We start from the raw sequence: 21,487 nt of genomic DNA on the forward strand, positions 1-21,487 counted from the left end.
GCTCCCAAGTACACAGAGCTTACAGTAAAGTGAAAAGGTGAGCCTTGGACATGTAATAGGGTTACATCTATGGATGAGAGAGGTGTGAGGACACAGCTAAGTGTATGTAAAGAGGGCAAAAAGTTGGTGGAATTCTCATTTTATTCTGTTTTCTCTGAAGATGGCTGTGGATTCTGTTAAGATAAGCAAGGAGATGGTGAAGAAAGGTTCTTGAAAAAAGAGGCAGTTGTTTGCCCTAGCTGGTTTGGCTCAGTAGATAGAGTGTTGGCCTGTGGACTGAAGGATCTCAGGTTCGATTCCAGTCAATGGCAGATGCCCAGGTTGTGGGCTCCATCCCCAGTAAGGGGTGTGCAGGAAGCAGCTGATCAATGATTTTCTCAAATCATTGATGTTTCTATCTCTCCCTCTCCCTTCCTCTCTGAAATCAATAAGGATATATATATTTTAAAAAGAGGCAGTTGTTTGAAATAACTAGTTATAGGGCCTGGCAGACAGTGATTTTCCAAGCTTGGAGATCCTGAATTTATTAAAGAGTCAATCTGTGGGACTGTGTGATTTTCTCCAGAAGACTCCAGGGAGTAGGAACAGCGTCATTTGGACTTTGAAATAACTCTCCTTTGTAATAACTCTCAGATTCATCCATTTCATCCCAATGGCAACATCTTTGTCTGACCGTCTCTCTCCCTTCATCCTTGAACTTTCCTATCTTCTTGCTAGAAGGTCTCCCTGTCTTCTTGCTACAATAAAGCATTTTGACAAGTAACAAACACCCTTATTCAAGAACTTAAAATGACATCTTATTCCTATCAAATTATTTTAACCTACTCACCTTGGCATATCAAGCCTTCCATAATTTGTCTCCCTCTTCCCTTTTCCTCTACTTCTAAATAGTATCTTACACATCGGTCAGACAGGACTTTTTGCTACCTATGCTTCAGGCCCCGTGCTCACCAAATAGCTTTTGCTTATGTTTCTCTTTGGAACATTTTCTCTTTTCTTTTGCACCAACCCAACTCCTACCAAGGTTTTCCCAAGATGTATCCACCATCTTTTTCTGTAGGCATCACAAAAAAAATTTTATTATCTTTTCTTTCATTTAGGAATTATGTTCAATGTAACTTTTGGGTGTTTTGTGTTTTTAAGACTTGGTATTGCTTTTTATTCATTTAGTACATGTAAGTCTTTTTAAAAATATATTTTTATTGATTTCAGAGAGGAAAGAAGAGGGAGAGAGAGATAGAAACATTAATAATGAGAGAGACTCATTGATTGGCTGCCTCCTGCACACCCCACACTGGGGATTGAGCCCACAACCCGGGGTGCCCTGACCAGGAATCGAACGGTGACCTCCTGATTCATAGGTCAATGCTCAATCACTGAGCCATGCCAGCTGGGCTAACTGTAAATTTTGTTTGTATTTTTGTTGTTGTTATTAATCCTCACTGGAGGATATTTTTTTCCATTGCTTTTCAGAGAGAATGGAAGGGAGAAAGGGGGAGAGAGAGAGAGAGAAAGAGAGAGGAACATCCATGTGAGAGAGAGACATTGATTGGTTGCCTTCTGCATGTGCCCTGACCAGGGCTGGGGATGGAACCTGCAATCCAGGTACATGCCCTTGACCGGGAATCAAACCCGAGAATGACACTCTAACCACTGAGCACCACTGACCAGGTTGGTAAGTCTTGTTTTAATTCAAATAGATGGCCATTTTCTTAAAGACCAGGACCACATCCCAAGATGAATTGTACCTGAAATAAGTACTTCATACTTATTGGATTGAATTGAAATTTTAGTTGGGCTGTAAAACTTTAAATGAGTTACACCTTGATCCCCGTTCATTAATCTATTCAATGAGCACATATTTGAGTACTTAAGCCCTGTGCTGGGATCTGGGGAGATTTCAACCTTTCTCTATATTTTTTCAATTTTTTAAAAAAATTTATATTTTATTGATTTTTTACAGAGAGGAAGGGAGAGAGATAGATAATTAGAAACATCCATCAGCTGCCTCCTGCATACCCCTCACTGGGGATGTGCCTGCAACCAAGGTACATGCCCTTGACCAGAATCGAACCTGGGACCCTTCAGTCCGCAGGCCAACACTCTATCCACTGAGCCAGACCGGTTAGGGCTCAACCTCTATATTTTGAGGTGTCTTTCTCCCAAAACCTCTTTCCAGGCTTTAAAACAGCCCCACTGGCCACTGAATTGCCCTAGACCCAAGACCCTTGGCATTTAACCTTGTATATGTATTTTTCCATTATTTCTGATTCTTTTTATCTCACTGGTTTACCTGGCCTTCCATCTGTGTCTCTGTTTCTGTGTTGTGTGTGGGTGTGAGTGTATGTATGTTTATGTTTCTTGTTTCTTCATAGTGAGGTTCAGCCCAGTTGGTGATGCTTTGCACCCTGATCGCAGTCCAGTAAAGACTAGCTAGATGTAGCAAACTCTTCTCTCCTTTCCTTCAGTCCAGGGAAGAGGATGTGGGGGCATGGAGGAAGGAGGTGCTCATTCAGATAAAACTACCCAAGAATGCCAATGTCTCCCAGGCCACCCACTATCCTGGGAATTTTGAGAACGTTTGTCTTGTGTCCCGGCCCCCACGCAGGGGATAATCTTAGCAGGCAATACCAAGGTGGAAGCCAATCAGTGCTGTCTGAAGTAGCCTATTCTTCCTTCCCACTGACAGTCCCAGAATCAAAGGGTCATTTGTTTGTTTGTTTGTTTATTTAATTTTAAACAGAGTGAGAGAGAGAGAGGAAATGGGGAGAGAGAGAGGGAGAGAAACATCAATTTGTTGCTCCATTTATTTATGCATTCATTGATTGATTCTTTTTTTAAATATATATATTTTAAATATATTTTTAATTAATTTCAGAGAGAGAGACACATCAATGATGAGAGAGAATCATTGATCAGCTGCCTCCTCCACATCCCCCACTGGGGATCGAGCCCACAACCCGGGCATGTGCCCTTGGCCTGAATCGAACCTGGGACCCTTTAGTCTGCAGGCCGATGCTCTATCCACTGACCCAAACCGGCTAGGGCCATTGGTTGAATCTTGTACGTGCCCCGACGGGAAATCAAACCCACAGCCTTGGCATACCAGGAGGATGCTCTGGTTAGAGCATCCCAGCCAGGGCCAGAATCAAAGGATCTTTATGGAAGGTGAGGATGGGGAAGGAGCAGTTTTCAGTTTTGCTGTTTGGAGGGACGTCCAGGGTTCTCTGAGGAAAGATGGGACATAACTAACCCTGTATTTGGGGACAGTGAGGCTATGTGGAATTGGGACAGCTGGTCACTTTTCCTCTGATTCTCTGAGTCAGTTTGTCCTGATCTCCACATCTCTCTTTTGGCTTTAGCCTGACTCACCTGTTTTCTTCCATCAACTAGTAGCCTGACTACCAGCCACTCTGACATCCTGGCTCCTTAGGTCCTGGCTTAATAGTAGTGCCCAAGCTAGTCCTGCTGTGGCAGTAGAGGTGGGAGGGGGGGAGATGTTAGGGACTAGGAAGACCTCCTTCCTTTCCCAGGCCTCAAGCCTTAAGTGCATGCAGGCCTCTCTTATTGGGGTCAGGAGGAACCAGAGGAGACACATGAGGGGAAATAAGCGGGTTGAGGTAAAAAGACTAGAGAAGACGAACAGAAAATTGGGGGCAGAGTGGGCGGCGGGAGACTCCCCAGGGAGCAGAGTGGCCAAAGCCAGTGTAGAGGAAAGGAGGGGAGGGAGGGTCCCGCCGGCTCTGACAGCCTAGCCCAGCTGAGGTCCCTGGGTTTCTTGTCTCCTCCCAGCTGCTCTTTCTTTCCAGGCCTCTCCGTGTTAAAACGTGTGACCCCCTCCTCTGTCAGGCTCTCAGCAGTAGTCCGGGGTCTCTTCAGCTCGAGCTTGGCTTGGGTCTCCAGCTCAGCTCCCGGCCTGGCCTCTCAGTGGGCGGTGCTCCAGGCGCCCCGCCCTCGAGGAGGACTATTGGTGGAAAGGTGTCGAGGAGGCGGGGTCTAGCCAGCCTGCGAGAGCCGGATTAGTTGCGGCGACCTCGAGGCGGGCCGAAGGCGGGTCCGACCGGGAGGCGGGAGGGGCTGCTGGGGCCCGGCCCAGACCTCCCGGCGGTCGCATTGTTTTCCTCCGCGGACCCGCGGCGGGATTGGGGGCTGCGACTGGGCTTGCGGGACTGGACAGCGCCCGGGAACCCAGATTCAAGCTCGGTCCAACTCGTACGCTCATCACACCTCGCCAGAGCCCCAACCACGGATTGCGAAGTCGTCGCGGTGCGGGGCCGCTGCCCGCCCGCTGCCCTCTCGATCCCGCTAGCTCGGATCTCGGAGCAAGTACCCGGAGCTGGGACCGGGCTGCAGGGAGGCCGGGAGGACTGGGCGCGGCAGGCTGGAGTCCAGATTCCTAAGTGCGAGAGGGACCCGGGAGATGCCAGTGCGCGGTGTGCCTGGCTGGCGGAGAGGGTCGATGGAGTTGGGGTGCGCGGAGGGGGCTGTAGCCGAGCGCGTCACTGTACTGTAGGCGCAGGGTCTGGGCGCCTCTGCCGACCGAGCTTCTCTGAGTCTTGTCTCCTGAATTGGGGAGCGCGAAGATGGATGCTTTGAGGCGCGCACTGTGCGGAGGGTGGAAAACCTGGTCCCTTGCCTCCCCATCAGGGAAACTAAGGCTCCGATACCCGCGTAAAACCAGATCCTCTTGATGCCCCTGCGAGAATGGGAAGGGGGGGGGGGCGCGTCGTTTCGGACTTTGGTGTCACGGCTGCACCTCTGTCCTTGGGCTTGCACCTCCCAAGGGATTGGCTCCGGCACAGTGTCGGGGAATGGGGTCCTCAAGAAACATCAGTCCCAGAGTCCATCTCCTTCCCGCACCCCACTCTGTCCGGGGCTTTGTTAGACCTAGGTCTCCCGAGGAGGAGACGAGCTGGCGACTGCCTCCGAGCCTGCCGACCCGGGTCGGCGCTGGCCCCGGACCCGCCCTCGTCGGTTCCCAGCCTCTGACCCTGTTTTCCTGGCCTCGGAGACCCGCCTCTGCTCCCCGCCCCCCGCTTCCATCCCTACTTGGTCTGTGCTTGCAGGCCCCTCCAGCCCCTCCTCCCGCTAACGTGGCTCTGGGACCCGGTCCCGGCCCAGACTCTGCTACCCGCCCCTCTCGGAGCCTCGGATCCAGTGAGGGGGAGACACGTCGAGCCCCTGGCCCCGGGCCCACCCGAAGCGAGGCTATAGACACCTGGATTATCCTTGTTGGGGGCTGGGTGGAAGGGAGGGTAGGTGTGAGCTGGGGGTTGAGAGCTAAGGGTGGGGGAAATGTCTTGGAGGTGCGAACGCATCTGTTCCGCGCGGCTCCTCAGCGCGCCCCCCGCTCCCTCAGAGGAAGGTGGACTGGGGCGGGCGACGAGCCGGAGGGCTTCCTGCTATTGTCCCCAGCCCGGTCTCCCCTTCTCCATCTCGTCCCCAGCCCCCGCCAGACTCTGGCTTTGACCTCGGCCACTCCCCAGAGGTGGCTTCGGGGCCAGGAGAGGAGAGAAAGGCTGTTTCCTCTTTCCAGCAGGGAAGAGGAGGGGGAGAAAGGCGGCCAGGCCTCCCCCATTTGTTTCAGAGGCGGTATGAAGCAGCTGGGATTGGTCCCAGCAGGATAAGCCTGTCCCCAGGCTGCTCAGATGCTGCTCCCCCAAAACAGCGAAGGAAAGCCCTCTTAAAGCTATATCATAGTTAAGTCTAGGGGCCCATGCAAAGGCCAACCAAGTGTTTTTAGAGGCTGGACCTAGGTGGGGGATGGGGTGGAAGGAGATTGGGTGAGAGGGAGGCAAGGCCTGCTCACTCAGGGAAGAAGGAAGGGGCCAGGGATGCCTGATATCAACATTTTGCCTAGAAATGAAGAGCATGTAAATGAGATGCAAATTAGCCTCTATTGTCCCCAGCTAGGGCGCTTTTGCTAAGAAGGCTGCTGGATTCTGAGGGTTTTAACGTGGGAGTGGTCATCCTGCCCCACAAACTCTCCCAGTTACCTCTTTCCCAAGACTGACCCTGCAGTTTCAGCAGTTTCTGGCTAGGAGCCAGCCCCAGCCCCTGCCCTCACATCTCTGGGCATGAAGCAGCCAGCACCTTCCTAACCAAGCTCAATGTCAACACACACACACACACACACACACACACTCAGGGCAGCATCTCCTCTACCTAGTCTCACTAGACTTCTGAATATTCACATTTACTTTTAAGGGATGTGGTAAGGAGGTGTAGTAACACAGTCTCTTCCCTCCTCTGTCCCTCCTTCCATCAGGTCAAAGGTCTTCTATCCTCAAACCCCAACAGCAGTCATCACCCAGGTAAGGAAAGGGCAGCAGATCCTGAGGGCGGGGATGGAAGCTGGCATGGCCTGGGAGCAGGGAGCGAGGCTGGATGTTCTCCCCACTTGCCACAGATCAAAGTTGTTTCCTGGGTGAAGATACTCGTTGCCCAGGGCAACTGGGGGGGGGCAGGAGGAGAAGGATAGGAGATAATCTGTGTCCCTACCTCTTCCCCTGGGAGTCCCAGCATCCAGAAACATGGTGGAAGTGTGAGGGAGGGAGACTTGGCTTTTTAGCACCAGAGGGTCGTTAGCTAGCTGACTGCTCTGCCTCCAGGGAGGGGGGGTCATCGTTAGGTATTACTACCCCTTCCCCTCCTCTAGCTCTCTTGAGACCCCATCTGACGTCAATCTCCCCATCAGTGACGCTGGAGTGGGGGTGGGTACACTTGGGTCCTGGCTCCAAGAGTGGAATTGTTGGGGAGATGGAATGGGCTGGGTCAGGAAGCCCAGGGTCTCTTCTTTAGGGGGCATGGCAGGATGGGCAACTGAGGACTGGTAAAAGGTAGCTGTCTGTTCACAAAAAGAAAGGATTCTCACTCTTTCTGGCCTGATTTCTGGAACCTGCTCAGACCCTTACTTCAATTTCAGGGGAAGGCAGGGAGTTGGTGTACACCTCCCACTGTGGGTCCCAGCCAGAGCGGGGAGGCTGATGGGTGGGAAGGAGGGTTGTCTCACCATCCCTCCCACCCTGCCCTTCTTTTCCTGGACTATGATTGCCTGCCTGTCATTGAATTATTTATATTTCCATTTCGAGGTAGCCCGAAGAGGGAAGGAAGAGAAAGAGGGACATATGCAGCCATTTCTCCTCACCAGTGTAGCCCCTTCTATCCCTGGCTCCTCAGAGGGGGTGGGCCTGCACTTCCCCCTCCCCCCATTAAGTGGAAGCGCTGGTTCTTAGGAGCCGGGGAGGGAGCAGGGGGATAGAGAGGCTGGGAAGGGGCACAGTGGTCGGGCAGACAGCTGCAGCCAGAGCTAAATTTAGCCTCTGATCTGGCTTTGATGCAGATTCATTTTTGGCGAAGACAGCAGCAACTCCCCTCGCCCCTCCCTCCTCCGCCCTCTCCCCCCAGCTTCTCCCTAGCAATGGGGAGGGCCCCTGAAGCATGAGTTTAGACCAGGACAATGACCCTTAGGCTGCCTTCCCCAACTGTGTTCTTCCTCAACCCTAAAGAGGATAGTGGCTATCTCACAGCTGCCTCTGCCTGGGCTCAGTGCCTGTGGTGCTTCCAGGGTGCCCTGGGGGTCTGAAATGTAGGGGGAGTCAGACATGGTGCCCTCTGCCTCCTCCCAGTGCCAAGGAGTCACTATTTATAATGTTAAGGCTTCAGTGTCTAATTATAGCCGAGAAGGGGTTAGCAAGAGGGGGGCCAGGAGGTGTCACCTATTGAATGTCCCAGGCCCAGTCTGGAGAGGGGAGGATAGGCTGAGTGAGAAGGCTGGGAGGGGGAGCAGGTGTGTCCTGTCCTTACCTGGGGTCATGCAGGCAGGCCTCACACCAGCCAGTCTGGGCCAGTTGGAGAGGGTAGGGCCTTGAGTGACAGGGACAGTTGGTTGGACTAAGGCAGTGCCAGAGAGGGTTCTTTTCCCCATTCCCTAGGGTCTTCTGGGGATACACCAGGGGAGGAGCCTGCCTGCTTCAAGGGTGGAGAGAATTTGGCCCCTCCCCCCACTTTTCTGTGTCCTCTTTCAGGGCCAGCATATGGGTGAGGGGGCACCCCCTGGGGCCTGAGCTGCCCCGCACAGGATGCTCCGTGCCCCCTACTTCATGCCCTTGCTGCTACTGCTGCTGCTGCTCTCACTTCCCCACACCCAGGCCACCTTTCCCCGGGATCCCCTCCCTCTGCTGATCTCTGACCTGCAAGGTGAGTGCCCAGTACCACTCTTGGGGTGTGAGCTTAGAAATTAGACACTGAGGCCCGGCCGGCCGGCATAGCTCAGTGGTTGAGTGTCGACCTATGAACCTGGAGATCACAGTTTGATTCCCAGTCAAGCCATATGCCCGGGTTGTGGACTAGATCCCCAGTGTGGGGCGTGCAGAAGGAAGCCGATCAATGATTCTCTCTCATTGTTAATGTTTCTATTTCTCTCTCCCTTCCTCTCTGAACTCAATAAAAAATAAAAATAAAAAATAAAACACTTGAGACCTATGTGTGGGAGGCAAGGTGCAGGAAGGCTCCCAGCCTCAATGAAGCTCCGAGCCTGACCAGCAAAGGGGAGCAGACAGATAAAGAGAGCTGGCACCTCACTGCAGTCACTTCTCATCCCTGGGCCAACTTCCTTCACTTTGAGGCAGCATCGTATGGTGGTCAAGAGCATGACTCTCAGCCAGGCCAAAGTTGCTCACTAGCTATGTGACTTTGGTCTAGTACTTTACCCTTTCTTTGCCTCAGACTCCTCATCTGCAAAGTGCAGATAATAGTATTCCACCTCACAGAGTTACTTAGGGATTAAATTAGGTAATACATGTAAAGTGCATGCTTTCTGTGTGTTTACCATTATCATCAGCTGCAGAAGGAAGGCTTGGGACTAGTTCAGTGGTTCCCAGCACCTTTCACATCCCTCTCCACCGCTTGTGCCAATCCTATTACCATGTCCTACCGTGAGGGAAACCATTAACCCACTTTTTCTGAGAATGTTATCTATTTTCAGGTTCCTGTTATATATGTAGGATTTAGAGTAATTTTAAGGATGAAGGAACTGCACTCGGGTTATTGGGAGTAACTATTAGGGGATAGATAAGATAGCTACCACTTATCTGTGCCAGACGCAGATCTAAGCACTATGCAATGTTCAACCATCTACCCCTGCACTCTAGACTCCTTTGAGTACTGATGACTGGTTTCCATGCTCAGGTCAGGTGGGTGCTGGTTGGTCAGAGGAGGCAGAAACCTTGGAGTGCTGAGGTGGCCTGTGAAGGGCCTTGAGGGGAGGGTGCAAAGAGAGGGCTGGGAGAAATGGGGTGAGTAAAAGCTCCAGAATGGACAGAGTACATTGTGGGCACAAAAGAGAATCACTAGCCCTAAGGCAGCACCAAGAAGGGATTGGGCTCCGCTCTGGAGTCCGACAGCTGAATCCAGGTACCTGCTGCTTCCAAGCTAAATGAGCTATGCAAATTCCGTAATGGCTTTAAGCCTCAAGCTACTCATCTGTAAAATGGGACCACCATTAGTACCTACCTCATAGGGTTGTTGTATTGCGACAATGCACCTAAGGTGCTAACACAGAGCTTGGCAGAGGTTAAGTGCTCAGAGTTAGCTGGTATTATTTTTCTTCATAGGTTACTTAATTAATACCTCACAACTCATCTCACATATCCACTGTGTCCATGGCTGGGTTTCATCTGGTTGGAGAGGGTGTTGAGGGAGTGTGTAGTCTCTTGGCTGGCTCTCAGCACCCACCTCTCTGTGCCTTCCAGGTACTTCCCCATTATCCTGGTTCCGGGGCCTGGAGGAGGATGCTGTGGTTGCAGAACTTGGGCTGGACTTCCAGAAATTCCTGACCTTGAACCGGACCTTGCTAGTGGCTGCCCGGTAAACTAGCAGCAGCACAGTTGTGGGGCTGACACGCAAGCTCCTGGGACATGGACATGCTCGGACCCAGAGCACAAATGCCAAGGCATGGAGGAAGGGGAGGGCAGAGAGCAGGAGGTCCGCACTGTTGTCCCTGAGCAGCTGAACGTGGACAAGGGTAGGACTGAGGAGCTCAGGTGGGTGCCTTGGCTTGTCTCTGATCCCTCTTTACCTGTCTCCGCAGGGATCATGTTTTCTCCTTCGATCTACAAGCTCAAGAAGAAGGGGAGGGACTGGTGCCCAACAAGGTGAGGGGCTGGTTGGGAGGAGGTGCACATAGAGATGGGGCTGGGAAGGTCTAATGGGAGTCAAGGGGGTGGGAAAAAGAATCCAAAAGAAGCACTATGTAGGCGGGGTCCAGGTTGCCCCATGATTTTCCCTCTCCCGCTCTCCCTTCAGTATCTAACATGGAGGAGCCAAGACATGGAGAACTGCGCTGTGCGGGGGAAGCTGACGGTGAGGAGTGGAAGGAGAATTTTGAGGGAAGGAGATTACCCTGCCTCCAGGCTCTGTCCAAGCAGTCTTGTCCTGTGCCCAATTTCCTACCCGCTCCTCTCATCTCAGGACACAGAGGAAAATGTGCAGGAAAGAGAATGAATGGTTTTTAGCTGCTTTCACATGCTTCACAAAAAAGAAAAGTGAGGGTCCAATAAAGGACTTGCCCAAGGCCACAGGGCTAGTGAACAGCTTAGTTGGAACTTTACCCCACATTGTTCTGACTGTTCAAGGGGAGTGGACTTACTTCCTGTGACCCCTGTCCCAGTCCCAGGGACCCTGTCACTGACATCGAGTTTTGTGTTCTCTAGGACGAGTGCTACAACTACATCCGTGTTCTCGTTCCCTGGGACTCGCAGACACTCCTTGCTTGTGGAACGAACTCATTCAGCCCCGTGTGCCGCAGCTATGGGGTACAAAGGCGAGAGTGCGGGGGTCAGGATGGGTATGGGAGGAAAACTCAAGTGGACAGTTTGTTGCGGACAACCAGTGGGGGTGGGGGAATGGGAGTGCCCCGGGTTCAGGGGTCCAGTCCAGAAGGGGTGGGGGAAGGAAGCAAGGGGACATGAGGAAGTAGGCTATGGAGCCTGACTCTTAAGACCCCAAGGGTTCCAAGAACCTGTTCCCTCTGTTTCCAGATAACTTCGCTGCAGCAGGAGGGTGAAGAGCTGAGTGGGCAGGCTCGATGCCCCTTTGATGCCACCCAGTCCAATGTAGCTGTCTTTGCAGGTGAGCACCTGGGCATGTGAGAAGCAGGCATGTGGCTGGAGGGAGCTCCCACCTTAGCCCTTCTCCCAGTTTGGTCTTTCCCCCATGCTCCTGAATGGAGGGCTGAGCTAGAGGCCAGAGTCAGACTGAGGTAGGGGTGTGGGAGGCCCAAAAGAGCCAGAAAGCAGATCCCTTGACTCCACCCTCCCCATCCCTCCAGAGGGCAGCCTGTATTCAGCCACAGCTGCGGATTTCCAGGCCAGTGATGCTGTAGTTTACAGAAGCCTTGGCCCTCAGCCCCCACTCCGCTCAGCCAAGTACGACTCCAAGTGGCTCCGAGGTCAGGGCGGGCCTGGGGGAGGGAGGCTGCTCTTGGGGAGGAGGTGCATGGGGAGGACCGTGGCAGGGAGCAGGCAGTGTCCATGTATGCAGAGGGGAGAGGCTGTATGGGGCCAGGAGTTTCTGAGCAGGTACCGATACTCTTCCATACCCTTTCCTGTCACTCCCCCTCAGAGCCACACTTTGTCCATGCCTTGGAGCATGGAGACCATGTCTACTTCTTCTTCCGAGAGGTCTCTGTGGAGGACACCCGGCTGGGGAGGGTAAGGAGGTGGTGGGCAGCTGGGGTGGGTAGCTGAGGGTTTTGATGGATCCTGTGAAGGTAGTCCGAGTCAGGGGACAGCTCCTGACCCTGATCTCCACAATGCAATCCCCTAGACTCTGGACCCCCAAGTTGGAGTAACCCTAGCCCTCTGCCCCCATATCCTGCTGTATCCCTCATCCTTAACCAGAATGACCTCGTACAGCATACCCTTCCTTTGCTCCATCCCTAACATTTGTGTCCTGGTGCTCGAACTCACTGCATTCCTCTCATCTCGCTGGCCCTGAGGTTGTCTCTCACTGTTCTCCCCTTGTCCCCGATTTTCCCCTTCAGGTACAGTTCTCCCGTGTGGCCCGTGTGTGTAAGCGTGACATGGGCGGCTCACCTCGGGCCTTGGACCGTCATTGGACATCCTTCCTGAAGCTTCGGCTCAACTGCTCTGTCCCTGGGGATGCTGCCTTCTATTTCGACGTCTTACAGGCCTTGACTGGGCCTGTGAACTTGTATGGCCGCCCTGCTCTCTTTGGAGTCTTCAGCACCCAGACCAATAGGTTGGTATTAAACTGACCAATGTGGCCCAGTCTGTCCCCTGCCCCACCAGCATCCAAGCTCCTCTTTCACAGTTTACTGATGGCGTCAGTGAGGGGACGGTCCATTCAAAGCCAGTTGCTGTTTTGCCCATCTTTCTTCTCCTAGCATGGCATCCAGGGGCACCCCACCCTCTCAGGCTCTGCCCCCTAATATGGTGCATGAAGGGTAGCTGCCATGTCTTACCTGGGAGGAGCTGTGCTGTCTCTTCTAACACCTAGCCCGCATCCTTTTCTGGCTTCCTCAGCATCCCTGGCTCTGCAGTCTGTGCCTTCTACCTGGATGATATTGAACGTGGGTTTGAGGGCAAGTTCAAGGAGCAGAGGAGTTCGGATGGGGCCTGGACCCCTGTGTCTGAGGACAGGGTCCCCTCCCCCAGGTACTCAGGATGGGGGTGGGTTTTGTGGGTCAGATTCAAGCAGTGTCTGCTCTCAAAATGGGGTTGTAAGGAAAGGGAAAAGTGTCCAGTGCTTGGGGAGGAGGCTGTGGTGTGTTGGCAGTGGGACTGGCAAGCTGCACCTGGGGAGGGAAGCAGTAGTGTGAGTGTGTGGAGGGGAAGCAAGGGCTACCCACCATGTTTAGGAGCAGTGTGTGCGGGGAGCACAGAGCCTAAGTCCCAGCTCCCTGCCCTAAGGCTGCCCTTCCCATGTGCCCACCAGGCCAGGATCCTGTGCAGGAGTGGGTGTAGCTGCCTTATTCCCCTCTTCTCAAGATCTCCCTGATGATGTCCTGACTTTCATCAAGGCTCACCCACTGCTGGACCCCACTGTGCCACCTGCCACCCACCAGCCTCTCCTTACCCTCACCAGCAGGTATGGGGCTAAAAACACACTGACCACTACCCTCCCTTCTCAGTCACTCTCCTTCTCTGACCCCACAAGGTAAATCACAGTGGTGGGAGGAAGTTCCCATGGACGTGGAAGGGAAGGGAAACCCTGGGTTGGGGAAGGACCCAGGAGTGGGAACCAGGACACGTGGGCTGTCCGTGAGCACCAAGCTTCCACTAGCCGGGTTGCCCTGACCTAAGGCTTATTCCTCCAGGGCCCTACTGACCCAGGTAGCTGTGGATGGCACGGCTGGTCCCTATAGTAACACCACAGTCCTGTTCCTCGGCTCCAATGACGGGACAGTGCTGAAGGTGCTGCCCCCAGGGGGACCATCTGGAGGACGGGAGCCCATCCTGTTGGAAGAGATCAATGCCTACAGCCCCTCCCGGTGAGGACGAGGCCTTTGTCTGGCGGGCCGCCTGCAGAACAGGAATGGGATGCGAGATGGTAGATGGGGATGTGGGAATGGGGTGGGAGCTCCAACATTGGCTTCAATAGGGCAGAAGCTATGGCGTAGAGAGAGGGGCTCGGTGAGAAGCTGGACAGTGTGGTGGGGCAGGGGGGCACTCAGGAACATCAGCTCATGAGCCATACTTAGTTGCTTGTGCCTCTCACCACCTTCAGGGAAAAAAGAACCTCACCAGGCCTGCCCCTTCTTTGATTCCTTTTGGCCTCACCCTAGGTGCAGTGGGAAGCGGGCGGCCCAAACAGCACGGCAGGTGATAGGGCTGGAGCTGGACACTGAAGGTCACCGGCTCTTTGTGGCTTTTTCTGGCTGCATCATCTACCTCCCTCTCAGCCGGTGTGCCCGGCACGGGGCCTGTCGGAGGTGAGAGGGGCCTGAGGCTAGGCCCTGCCTGGGTGGGCTCCCTGGGCCAGCGGGAACTCTGGAATGCAGGCATTGGGGGAAATATAGGGGATGGTAGGTGGGGAGATGCCTCAAGCATTCTGCAGGGGCACAGGAACTAGGGTCTGGAACAGGGTTTGGGCTGGATAGGATGGGAATATTGGGCTAAAAGCCTTCGGTAGGCCAGGGTGAGCGTAGAAGAGGCAGGTGAATGGAATGTGATTAGAATGGAGAAGGTCCCAGCCTCACATGACTCAGTTTTCCCTAGGAGCTGTTTGGCTTCTCAGGACCCATACTGTGGATGGCATAGCTCCAGAGGCTGTGTGGATATCAGGGGACCTCGTGGGTAAGTGAGGGGCTCCCGGATCTCCTAAGGAGAAAGTTCCCCACCATAAGAGAGGAAGTTGAGGGCCAGGGTGGGGGATGGGGGCAAGATGTATAACTGCATTGAGTCATCTCCATGTCCTCCTAGGACTGATGTGGATCCAGCTGGGAACCAGGAATCCATGGAGCATGGTGACTGCCAAGGTAAACAGAAGGGGAGGCTGCAGCTGCAGCCATAGTTGCACATGGCTCTGAGGGCCAGATACTGTGCAGGCATGGGTTTTGTCTTTCTCCCCTTCTGTGGCACAGTCATCCCTATTCACGAAGCTTCCCCCTGCTCTCATCTTTGCCCTCTGTCCCTTCATAGACGGAGCTACCGGGAGTCAGTCTGGCACAGGGAACTCTGCTTATGGTGAGTCTTGTCCCAACTTCACTTCCCTCACTCATCCCACACTCACTCAAGTCTGTGCCCATGGCAGCAGCAGACCAGCACCCTGGACACCCCGAGTCATAGAACAGAGTTAGCATCTTCCAAATACCCAGCAAATAGCTCGGTGGTTGGCACGTAATAGGGTGCTTCATAGTTTTGAACACATCAATAAATGTCCTGCATGGTGAGCCCTTCCCCTCAGCCAAAGGAAAACAGAGACTGGAGTTCTGGGCCTTCGGGTTCCAGCTGGGGGTGGGAGGGAGAGAACTGCTCAATGGGTGTCAGAGGTGGAGAGCAGGAGCCTCACTGGCTCTGACCTGGTCTCTGTCACCAGTGCTTCTGGGTCCTGGCCCTTCCCCTGAGACCCCCAGCCCCCCCAGTGAAGCCCACCCCCGGCCCCAGTCTTCCACTCTTGGAGCTCACACTCAGGGTAAGGGGGCCGGCTGGGAGGGACAGGAGTGAAGTGTGGGCTGCTGGTTCTTGAAGAATTCTAAGCCCTTTACCGTCCTGTGTTTGGTGCTCACTAATGCCTGTTTGGAACCTCCCCTCCCCAAAGGCGGGCACCCCAGCCTCGCCTCCTTCTGCTGGGGCAGTTTGGCAGTTGCTCTTGTCTTGGCTTCAGGGGCCAGAGCTGGGATGGGGACTCCCCAGGCCCAAGCTCTAGCTTGTGTTTGAGGGGTGGTGTGCGTGGGAGGGTCAAAAAAGTGTTGGAGTGAAGCTGAGCAGCAGCAGGAGTGATGAAACTTTGCAACTTGCCATCCAGCCCTCCTGCTCTCGCTAAGCCTCCTCCCTCTTGGTTGGCAGGCGTGCGCAGTGACCTCCCCGCAGCCTCAGCCTCCCGCTCGGTCCCCATCCCACTGCTCCTGGCCTGTGTGGCCGCAGCCTTCGCCCTGGGCGCCTTAGTCTCCGGCCTTCTGGTCTCCTGCGCTTGTCGCCGCGCCCACCGACATCGGAGCAAGGACATGGAGACCCCGGGGCTCCCGCGCCCCCTCTCCCTCCGCAGCTTGGCCCGGTTGCACGGGCCGGGCCCCGAGCCGCCGCCGCCGCCCTCCAAGGAGGGAGACCCCGCGCTGACGCCCCAGCTCTACACCACTTTCCTGCCTCCTCCCGAGGCCGGGTCCCCGCCGGACCTGGCCTGCCTGCCCACCCCGGAGTCCACGCCCGAGCTGCCCGTCAAGCACCTCCGCCACGCAGGGGGCCCCTGGGAGTGGAACCAGAATGGGAACAACGCCAAGGAGGCCCCAGGCCCCGCGCGTGGCAACGCGGCCGGCGGCTCGGCGCCCCGCGTGCTGGTGAGGCCGCCGCCGCGCGGCTGCCCGGGGCAGGCGGTGGAGGTGACCACCCTGGAGGAACTGCTGCGCTACCTGCACGCCCCGCAGCCAGCCCGGAGGGGTGCCGAGCCCCTAGGCCCCCTGACCCCGCGGGCGCTCCCCCTAGAGCCCGCCCCGGCCCCCACCCTTTTGGCCGGCTCCAGCCTTCTGCCCCGGGAACGCGCCCCCCCACTGCGGCTGGACGTGCCCCCAGACGGGCAGGGCCCGCTGCCCCCTGGCCGGCCGGTCCCCGCTCCCCGGCTGGGGGTGGGCGGCAGCCGGAGGCTGCCCTTCTCCTCCCACCGGGCGCCCCCCACCCTGCTCACTCGTGTCCCCTCTGGAGGCCCTTCTCGGTACTCCGGGAGACACCTGTACCTGGGCCGCCCCGAGGGCTACCGGGGCCGCACCCTGAAGCGAGTGGACATGGAGAAGCCCCAGCTGCCCCCGGTCGCGCCCTCCGCCCCGCTGGCCGTCCCCGGCGGCAGCCATTTTAACTTGTAAAGGAAGCCGCTCCGCGCGCGGACTGGTCTCCGAGGCTAGGCCACCCCTCCCGGGTCCCACACCTCCGGCCTTCCCGGACTCAGCCCCCGGGGCCCGGCCCGCCTCGGGCTTATTTATTGACTGTCTTCCCCGCTGTCCCCTCAGGAGAGGAGTGGAAGGCGAGAAGCCTGCCCCTCAGTGAGCCAGCCTTTTTGGAGGGGCTGGGCTCTCCCACTCCCCCACCTCAGCCAAGCTGCCTTAACTCGCCCCTCGGGGCTTCCTCCCTGGACTGGGCCCCGGGCGGGCCGCAGGCGGACGGACGGACGGACGGGGCTGGGGCCACGCACGTTGTGTACTGATCCTCGGACCTCCTGGGAGGTGCCTCCTACCGTGTAGGAGCCTTCGCTCCCCAATACAGCCGTGTCCCCGATACAGCCGCGTCCCCGAGCCGCCGCCTCATTCACGCGCCGGGGGGCGGGGCGGGGCGGGATCGGCTGGCTCCCTCCCAGCGCCTTTGCCCCCGAATCTTTGGCCTCCCGAGTAATTGCGTGGCTGCAGTCCCCCCGGGGTTAATCAGGAAAGGTTTCCTGAAGATGAGCGCACACACACACGAGGCGTGGAGATAAATCCGGGCCCGGGAGGCCCAAGGTAACGGTGAGGTGGGCTTGGGGAGGGCACTAGGGGCCCGTTTCTGGATTGAGCTAAGGGGGACCTTTTCGTAGTCTGTCCCGTGGGGTGGGGGAGGTTATTTTTGGAGAAAGAAAAGGAAGCCGCCCCGTAAGTGATTTAACGTTCACCTCAGGAAATCTTGTCCTAAAGAGAATTCCAAGGGTCTAGGTTGCATGAGGGGGACGCTGCAAAAAGACAGCAAAGGACTCGGTCCGGTTGGAGTCCGGGGTCTGCCCCAGCTGTTCCCTGAGGCGCAGTTTCCCTTCGCGGAGCCCGAGGGGTGCCGAGCGCGGGGATCGTCGTGCGCACGCGCGGCGTCTCGCGACGCCTGAGGCCGCCCTCGATCGTCCTGATGTTCCTCCGGCTGGGACTGGCTGTAGATGCCTGTCAGTTACCCCCGGGGACCAATGGGAGGGGCGAACAGGACCGCCTGCTCCGCCCACTACCTCGCGCTGAGGCCACGGAAGGCCTCGCGCCAGCTGTGGCTACTTTTGCGGATTTACAAATCGTGTTTTTCGCCCGCGCGTGGCCTGAGTGTCCGCCCGGTTGGAGCCCTAGGCCGCCCCCCGCGCCGCTGGCGCCGCCTGGAGGCCGGATCAAGCCCTGCAGCTAAGGACGCCTCCCGGTTCGCTGCCTTCAGGCATTTATGCCTTCTGCGGGGAAACCGCTAAGAACAACTTGAAGAACCCTGGGATTGTTTCTACTTTGTGACCTGACAAGTCAAAACTCTGCCCTAAGTGGTTGTCCTCATGTAAAAAAAAATGGGGTTGTTTGAGAGGCTCAAGTACGATAATGTCTAAAAACCTTTCTAAAGGAGAAAGCCTGGTAGCTGTGACGTGGTTTCCTCCAAACTCAGGCGTAGGCTGTTCCTCATTTGTGATCTTCTACTGAGTAATGTTTCCCCTGGAGTCCTTACAACCTTCATTTACAGACTTTTCCCTCAAGGTTTTGAAATGCCTTCTGAACATTGCTCACACCTCAGCTTGTTGGGCCACATTCGGTGGTCCTCCAGAGGCCACGCTGCTCGGAGCTCGTTACACCGGGTTGGAGAGGGCCTCAGGTCTGTCTTCCCTTCAGTAGATGCCTTTCTTAAACCAAGATACTTGGAAGCCACTGCTAGTTTCCTAGATGGTGGAGGAGAGCAAGGACGGGGTGGAGAATCTTCCAATCACCTGACTTCATTATCCCCTTCAAACCAAGGTGGTAAGCCCAGCTGAAGTGGCTCAGTGGCTGAGCCTGGACCTATGAACCAGGAGGTCACTGGTCAGGGCGGCGGCTGCTCCGCTGGGGGTGTGCAGGAGGCAGCCGATCCATGATTCTCATCATTGATGTTTCTACCTCCCTCTCCCTCTCCATTCCTCTCTGAGATAAATAAAAATATATTTTTTAAAAACCCAAGGTGTTAAAGCCAGATCAAAGAAAAAAAAAATTTAAGGCTGCATGCAGCCTTTCACATGCCTCTGAGGGACAAGTCTCACAAATACTTTCGTTCTTGCCCTGAAGATGGCCACAGGGAAAGGGGTAAAAATGATCCTTTGTTTAAATATAGACCCAGCCCTGTCCACTGTGGCTCAGTGGATAGAGCGTCCGCCTGTGGACTGAAGGGTCCCGGGTTCGATTCCCGGTCAAGGGCACATGCCCGGGTTGCGGGCTCGATCCCCAGTGTGGGGCGTGCAGGAGGCAGCCGATCCATGATTCTCCATGATTCTCTCTCATCATGGATGTTTCTCTCTCTCTCTCTCTCTCTCTTCATCTCTCTGAAATCAATAAAAAATAAATATAGACCCAAAAGAGAAGTACAATAGAAATTTAACCTGTGCCTGCAGGCAGCAGCAATTTACAGGTTAAAGTCCTGGCTTCAGTTTAGTGGTGAAGGGCGTTCACTTATTATCTAGAAAGCAAGGAGAATTCTCTGAGAGTGCCTGAAGTGGACTCGCAGAACCTTCTCAAAGCTAGTGGAAGCAACTATGTTGCAGTGAGAGCAACAGTCCTTGGACTCTGCCAGTTAATATTTTTGTGTGTGGCCTTGGTCATTCTGCCATATCAAAGCCTCAATTTCTTTTGTAAAGCATGGAAAGAACATACGGCAATGGGTTTGTAAAGCAGCATATAAATATATGGGTTTGAATTAAGTGCTTTGTGGGAAATGGGTATTTGCCCCAAATAGACTACTACCAAGTATGCAATTCATTAATACTCATGATATACCTCATCCTGACAGATAGTAGTAAATAATAAATTAAGGGGATGAATTCAAAGAAAGTATTATCACTGACAATAGAGGGATAAACATGACCCCAATTAAGGAATTGGCTGATAGTCTTTTTTAAAAATTAAGATATTAGCTCAAACTTTGTCTTTAGAAAAACTAGAATGTGCCAAAAGGAGGATCAAGTTGTCATCCTGAGGGATTACTAAGCTGATTTCTCAGAGGTATCCTGGGAGGTTATGGAGAAACCAGGGCCCCAGTAGGCAGAGTTCATCAGCTTGTGGAAGGCTTTGGGGACCTGAACCACAGAAGGTTCCACAGTCACAAAGCTTGAAAAGCTGTTAAGCATCTTGGGTTCTTTGGGAGCTAAGTCACAGGGGTCCAAGCTATTATTGTCTCTCAGATTTATGTTTCCTTGAGGCCACTATCCCACACTTGGGAACCACACAGGTATGAGTCACTCTCTGCTACTTAATTCAGCAGCTGACCCTTTAGTACTGTTGACTCATAAAAATGTAAGGTTACATGTATGAGAGAAAGGTTCAAGTACATGGATGAAAAATATGGAGCCTATGAATCCAAAAGATCACCTACTTTTACCAGGTATATTAGGGTCCAAACAGGAAATAGATGGTATTCTCTAAATAATGAAGGGCTGTTTTTAATTTACTGGAGAGAGAGAAACATTGATGTGAGAAAGACCGATGGGTTGCCTCGTGTATGCACCCCGATCCCGCAACTGGCATATGTGCCCTGATAGGGAATTGAACTCTCTACCTTCTGGTGTATCAGATGATGCTCCAACCAACTGAGCCACACCAGCCAGGGCATGAAGGGCTATTTTTTAAAAAATGTGGGCAAGGGATGGATGGGTCAGTAACTGGAGGCTAGTAACAGCCTTAGGCCTGAAAAGACAAAGAAGGATAGTGGTTACTAGGACCTGAAAGGAGAGATTGCCCTGAGAAAAGCAGTGACCTTTAATCAAAGGCCCAGGTGACGGCAGGGGAGTGGTGTCTTCCCTCCCAGTCTTCTGCCGGAGTTCTCTATTGGCTGAACCCATCATGAAGCCAAAGTGCAGGGAGCCCATTAATGAAATTCATGCAGGTTAGTCTCCAAGGGTAGAGAATAAAATACACGAGAGAGGAGAGTAATCTGGAAGGAATGAGAAGATATCCAGCACACCTAGAGATGAAGACCTCATTCATTCCCCAAAGAAAGGTTATCTTTGATTGCCCTTGCTCAAGTACTGCTGGCCAGCAACTTTATGGAGATGGCTCCTGAATTAGTTTTGGAACAAAATTTACTTTGGGGAGTTTGAAGGAGAGGCAGCTTGGAGAATTTACATTTCCTCAGGCTCTACACTGCAACTGGAGATGAATTAAGCTGCCCAAAGTCAAGTAAGACAGTACTCTGATTAAAGGACAAACTATAGAGGGAAGGACACTACTGATTGAGACAGCATATGTATCTATATACTGAAGATAATACATAACTCGCAAAATAGGTACCTTTGTGTGTATGCAAAGTGCCTAACTCATTGCCAGACATGTAGCAAAAGCTTAAAGCATGGAAGCTGTTATTTCTATTGGCCTCTTTATATTTAAAAAAATATATATATACTAGCGTTCCCGTTGCAGGAAAAATCCTGCAATAGGGTTTCCTGCTGCACTCTACCCCGCCCCGCCTCCGCTCCTCCCTTGTCCCCCGCCCGCCTTCTCCGCCAGCCCGCCCCCTCCGCCAGCCCGCCCCGATCTCCTTCCTTCTCCCCTGGCCCCGCCTCTGCTCCTCCCTTCTCCTCCCCCCGTGGCTTGCTTGCTTCTCCGCAGCTTTGCTCCCTTCAGCATCTCTTGACTTCTTTCTACGCTGTCTTGATATGTAAAATAGCCGCCATCTTTGTTGGAGTAATTTGCATACTCGTCCTGATTGGTTGGTGGGTGTGGCTTGGGCTTAGCGAAGGTGCGGTCAATTTGCATATTTGTCTATTATAAGGTAGGATGTATTTATATATATATTTTTTATTGATTTCAGAGAGGAAGGGAGAGGGAGAGACAGAAACATCAATGATGAGAATCATTGATTGGCTGCCTCCTGCA

General features: G+C 54.1%; 1 protein-coding gene across 6 annotated transcripts; it reads left to right on the forward strand.

Annotated features, from left to right (window-relative positions):
* The first annotated feature begins 3,924 nt into the window (after window positions 1-3,924).
* On the forward strand, window positions 3,925-18,505 carry SEMA6C (semaphorin 6C). Of its 6 annotated transcripts, none has more exons than XM_079761414.1 (20): window positions 3,925-4,326; window positions 6,269-6,314; window positions 8,028-8,199; window positions 9,753-9,867; window positions 10,091-10,154; window positions 10,306-10,362; window positions 10,713-10,814; window positions 11,040-11,130; window positions 11,330-11,449; window positions 11,623-11,711; window positions 12,044-12,261; window positions 12,546-12,677; window positions 12,958-13,110; window positions 13,340-13,513; window positions 13,808-13,954; window positions 14,241-14,318; window positions 14,445-14,500; window positions 14,664-14,708; window positions 15,061-15,156; window positions 15,531-18,505. In XM_079761414.1, exons 3-20 carry the CDS (start codon window positions 8,082-8,084, stop codon window positions 16,535-16,537), a joined length of 2,862 nt encoding a protein of 953 aa, XP_079617540.1. In that variant the 5' UTR covers window positions 3,925-4,326; window positions 6,269-6,314; window positions 8,028-8,081; the 3' UTR covers window positions 16,538-18,505. The 6 variants fall into 6 exon arrangements, with proteins under 6 accessions (XP_079617540.1, XP_079617538.1, XP_079617542.1 ...); XM_079761412.1 differs by having other exon boundaries at window positions 3,925-4,322; XM_079761415.1 differs by lacking the exon at window positions 3,925-4,326 and adding an exon at window positions 4,549-5,255.
* Window positions 18,506-21,487: the final 2,982 nt, after the last annotated feature.

The sequence above is a fragment of the Cnephaeus nilssonii genome (genome assembly GCF_951640355.1).
Source record: "Cnephaeus nilssonii genome assembly, chromosome: 21".
NCBI classification, from domain to species: Eukaryota; Metazoa; Chordata; class Mammalia; order Chiroptera; family Vespertilionidae; genus Cnephaeus; species Cnephaeus nilssonii.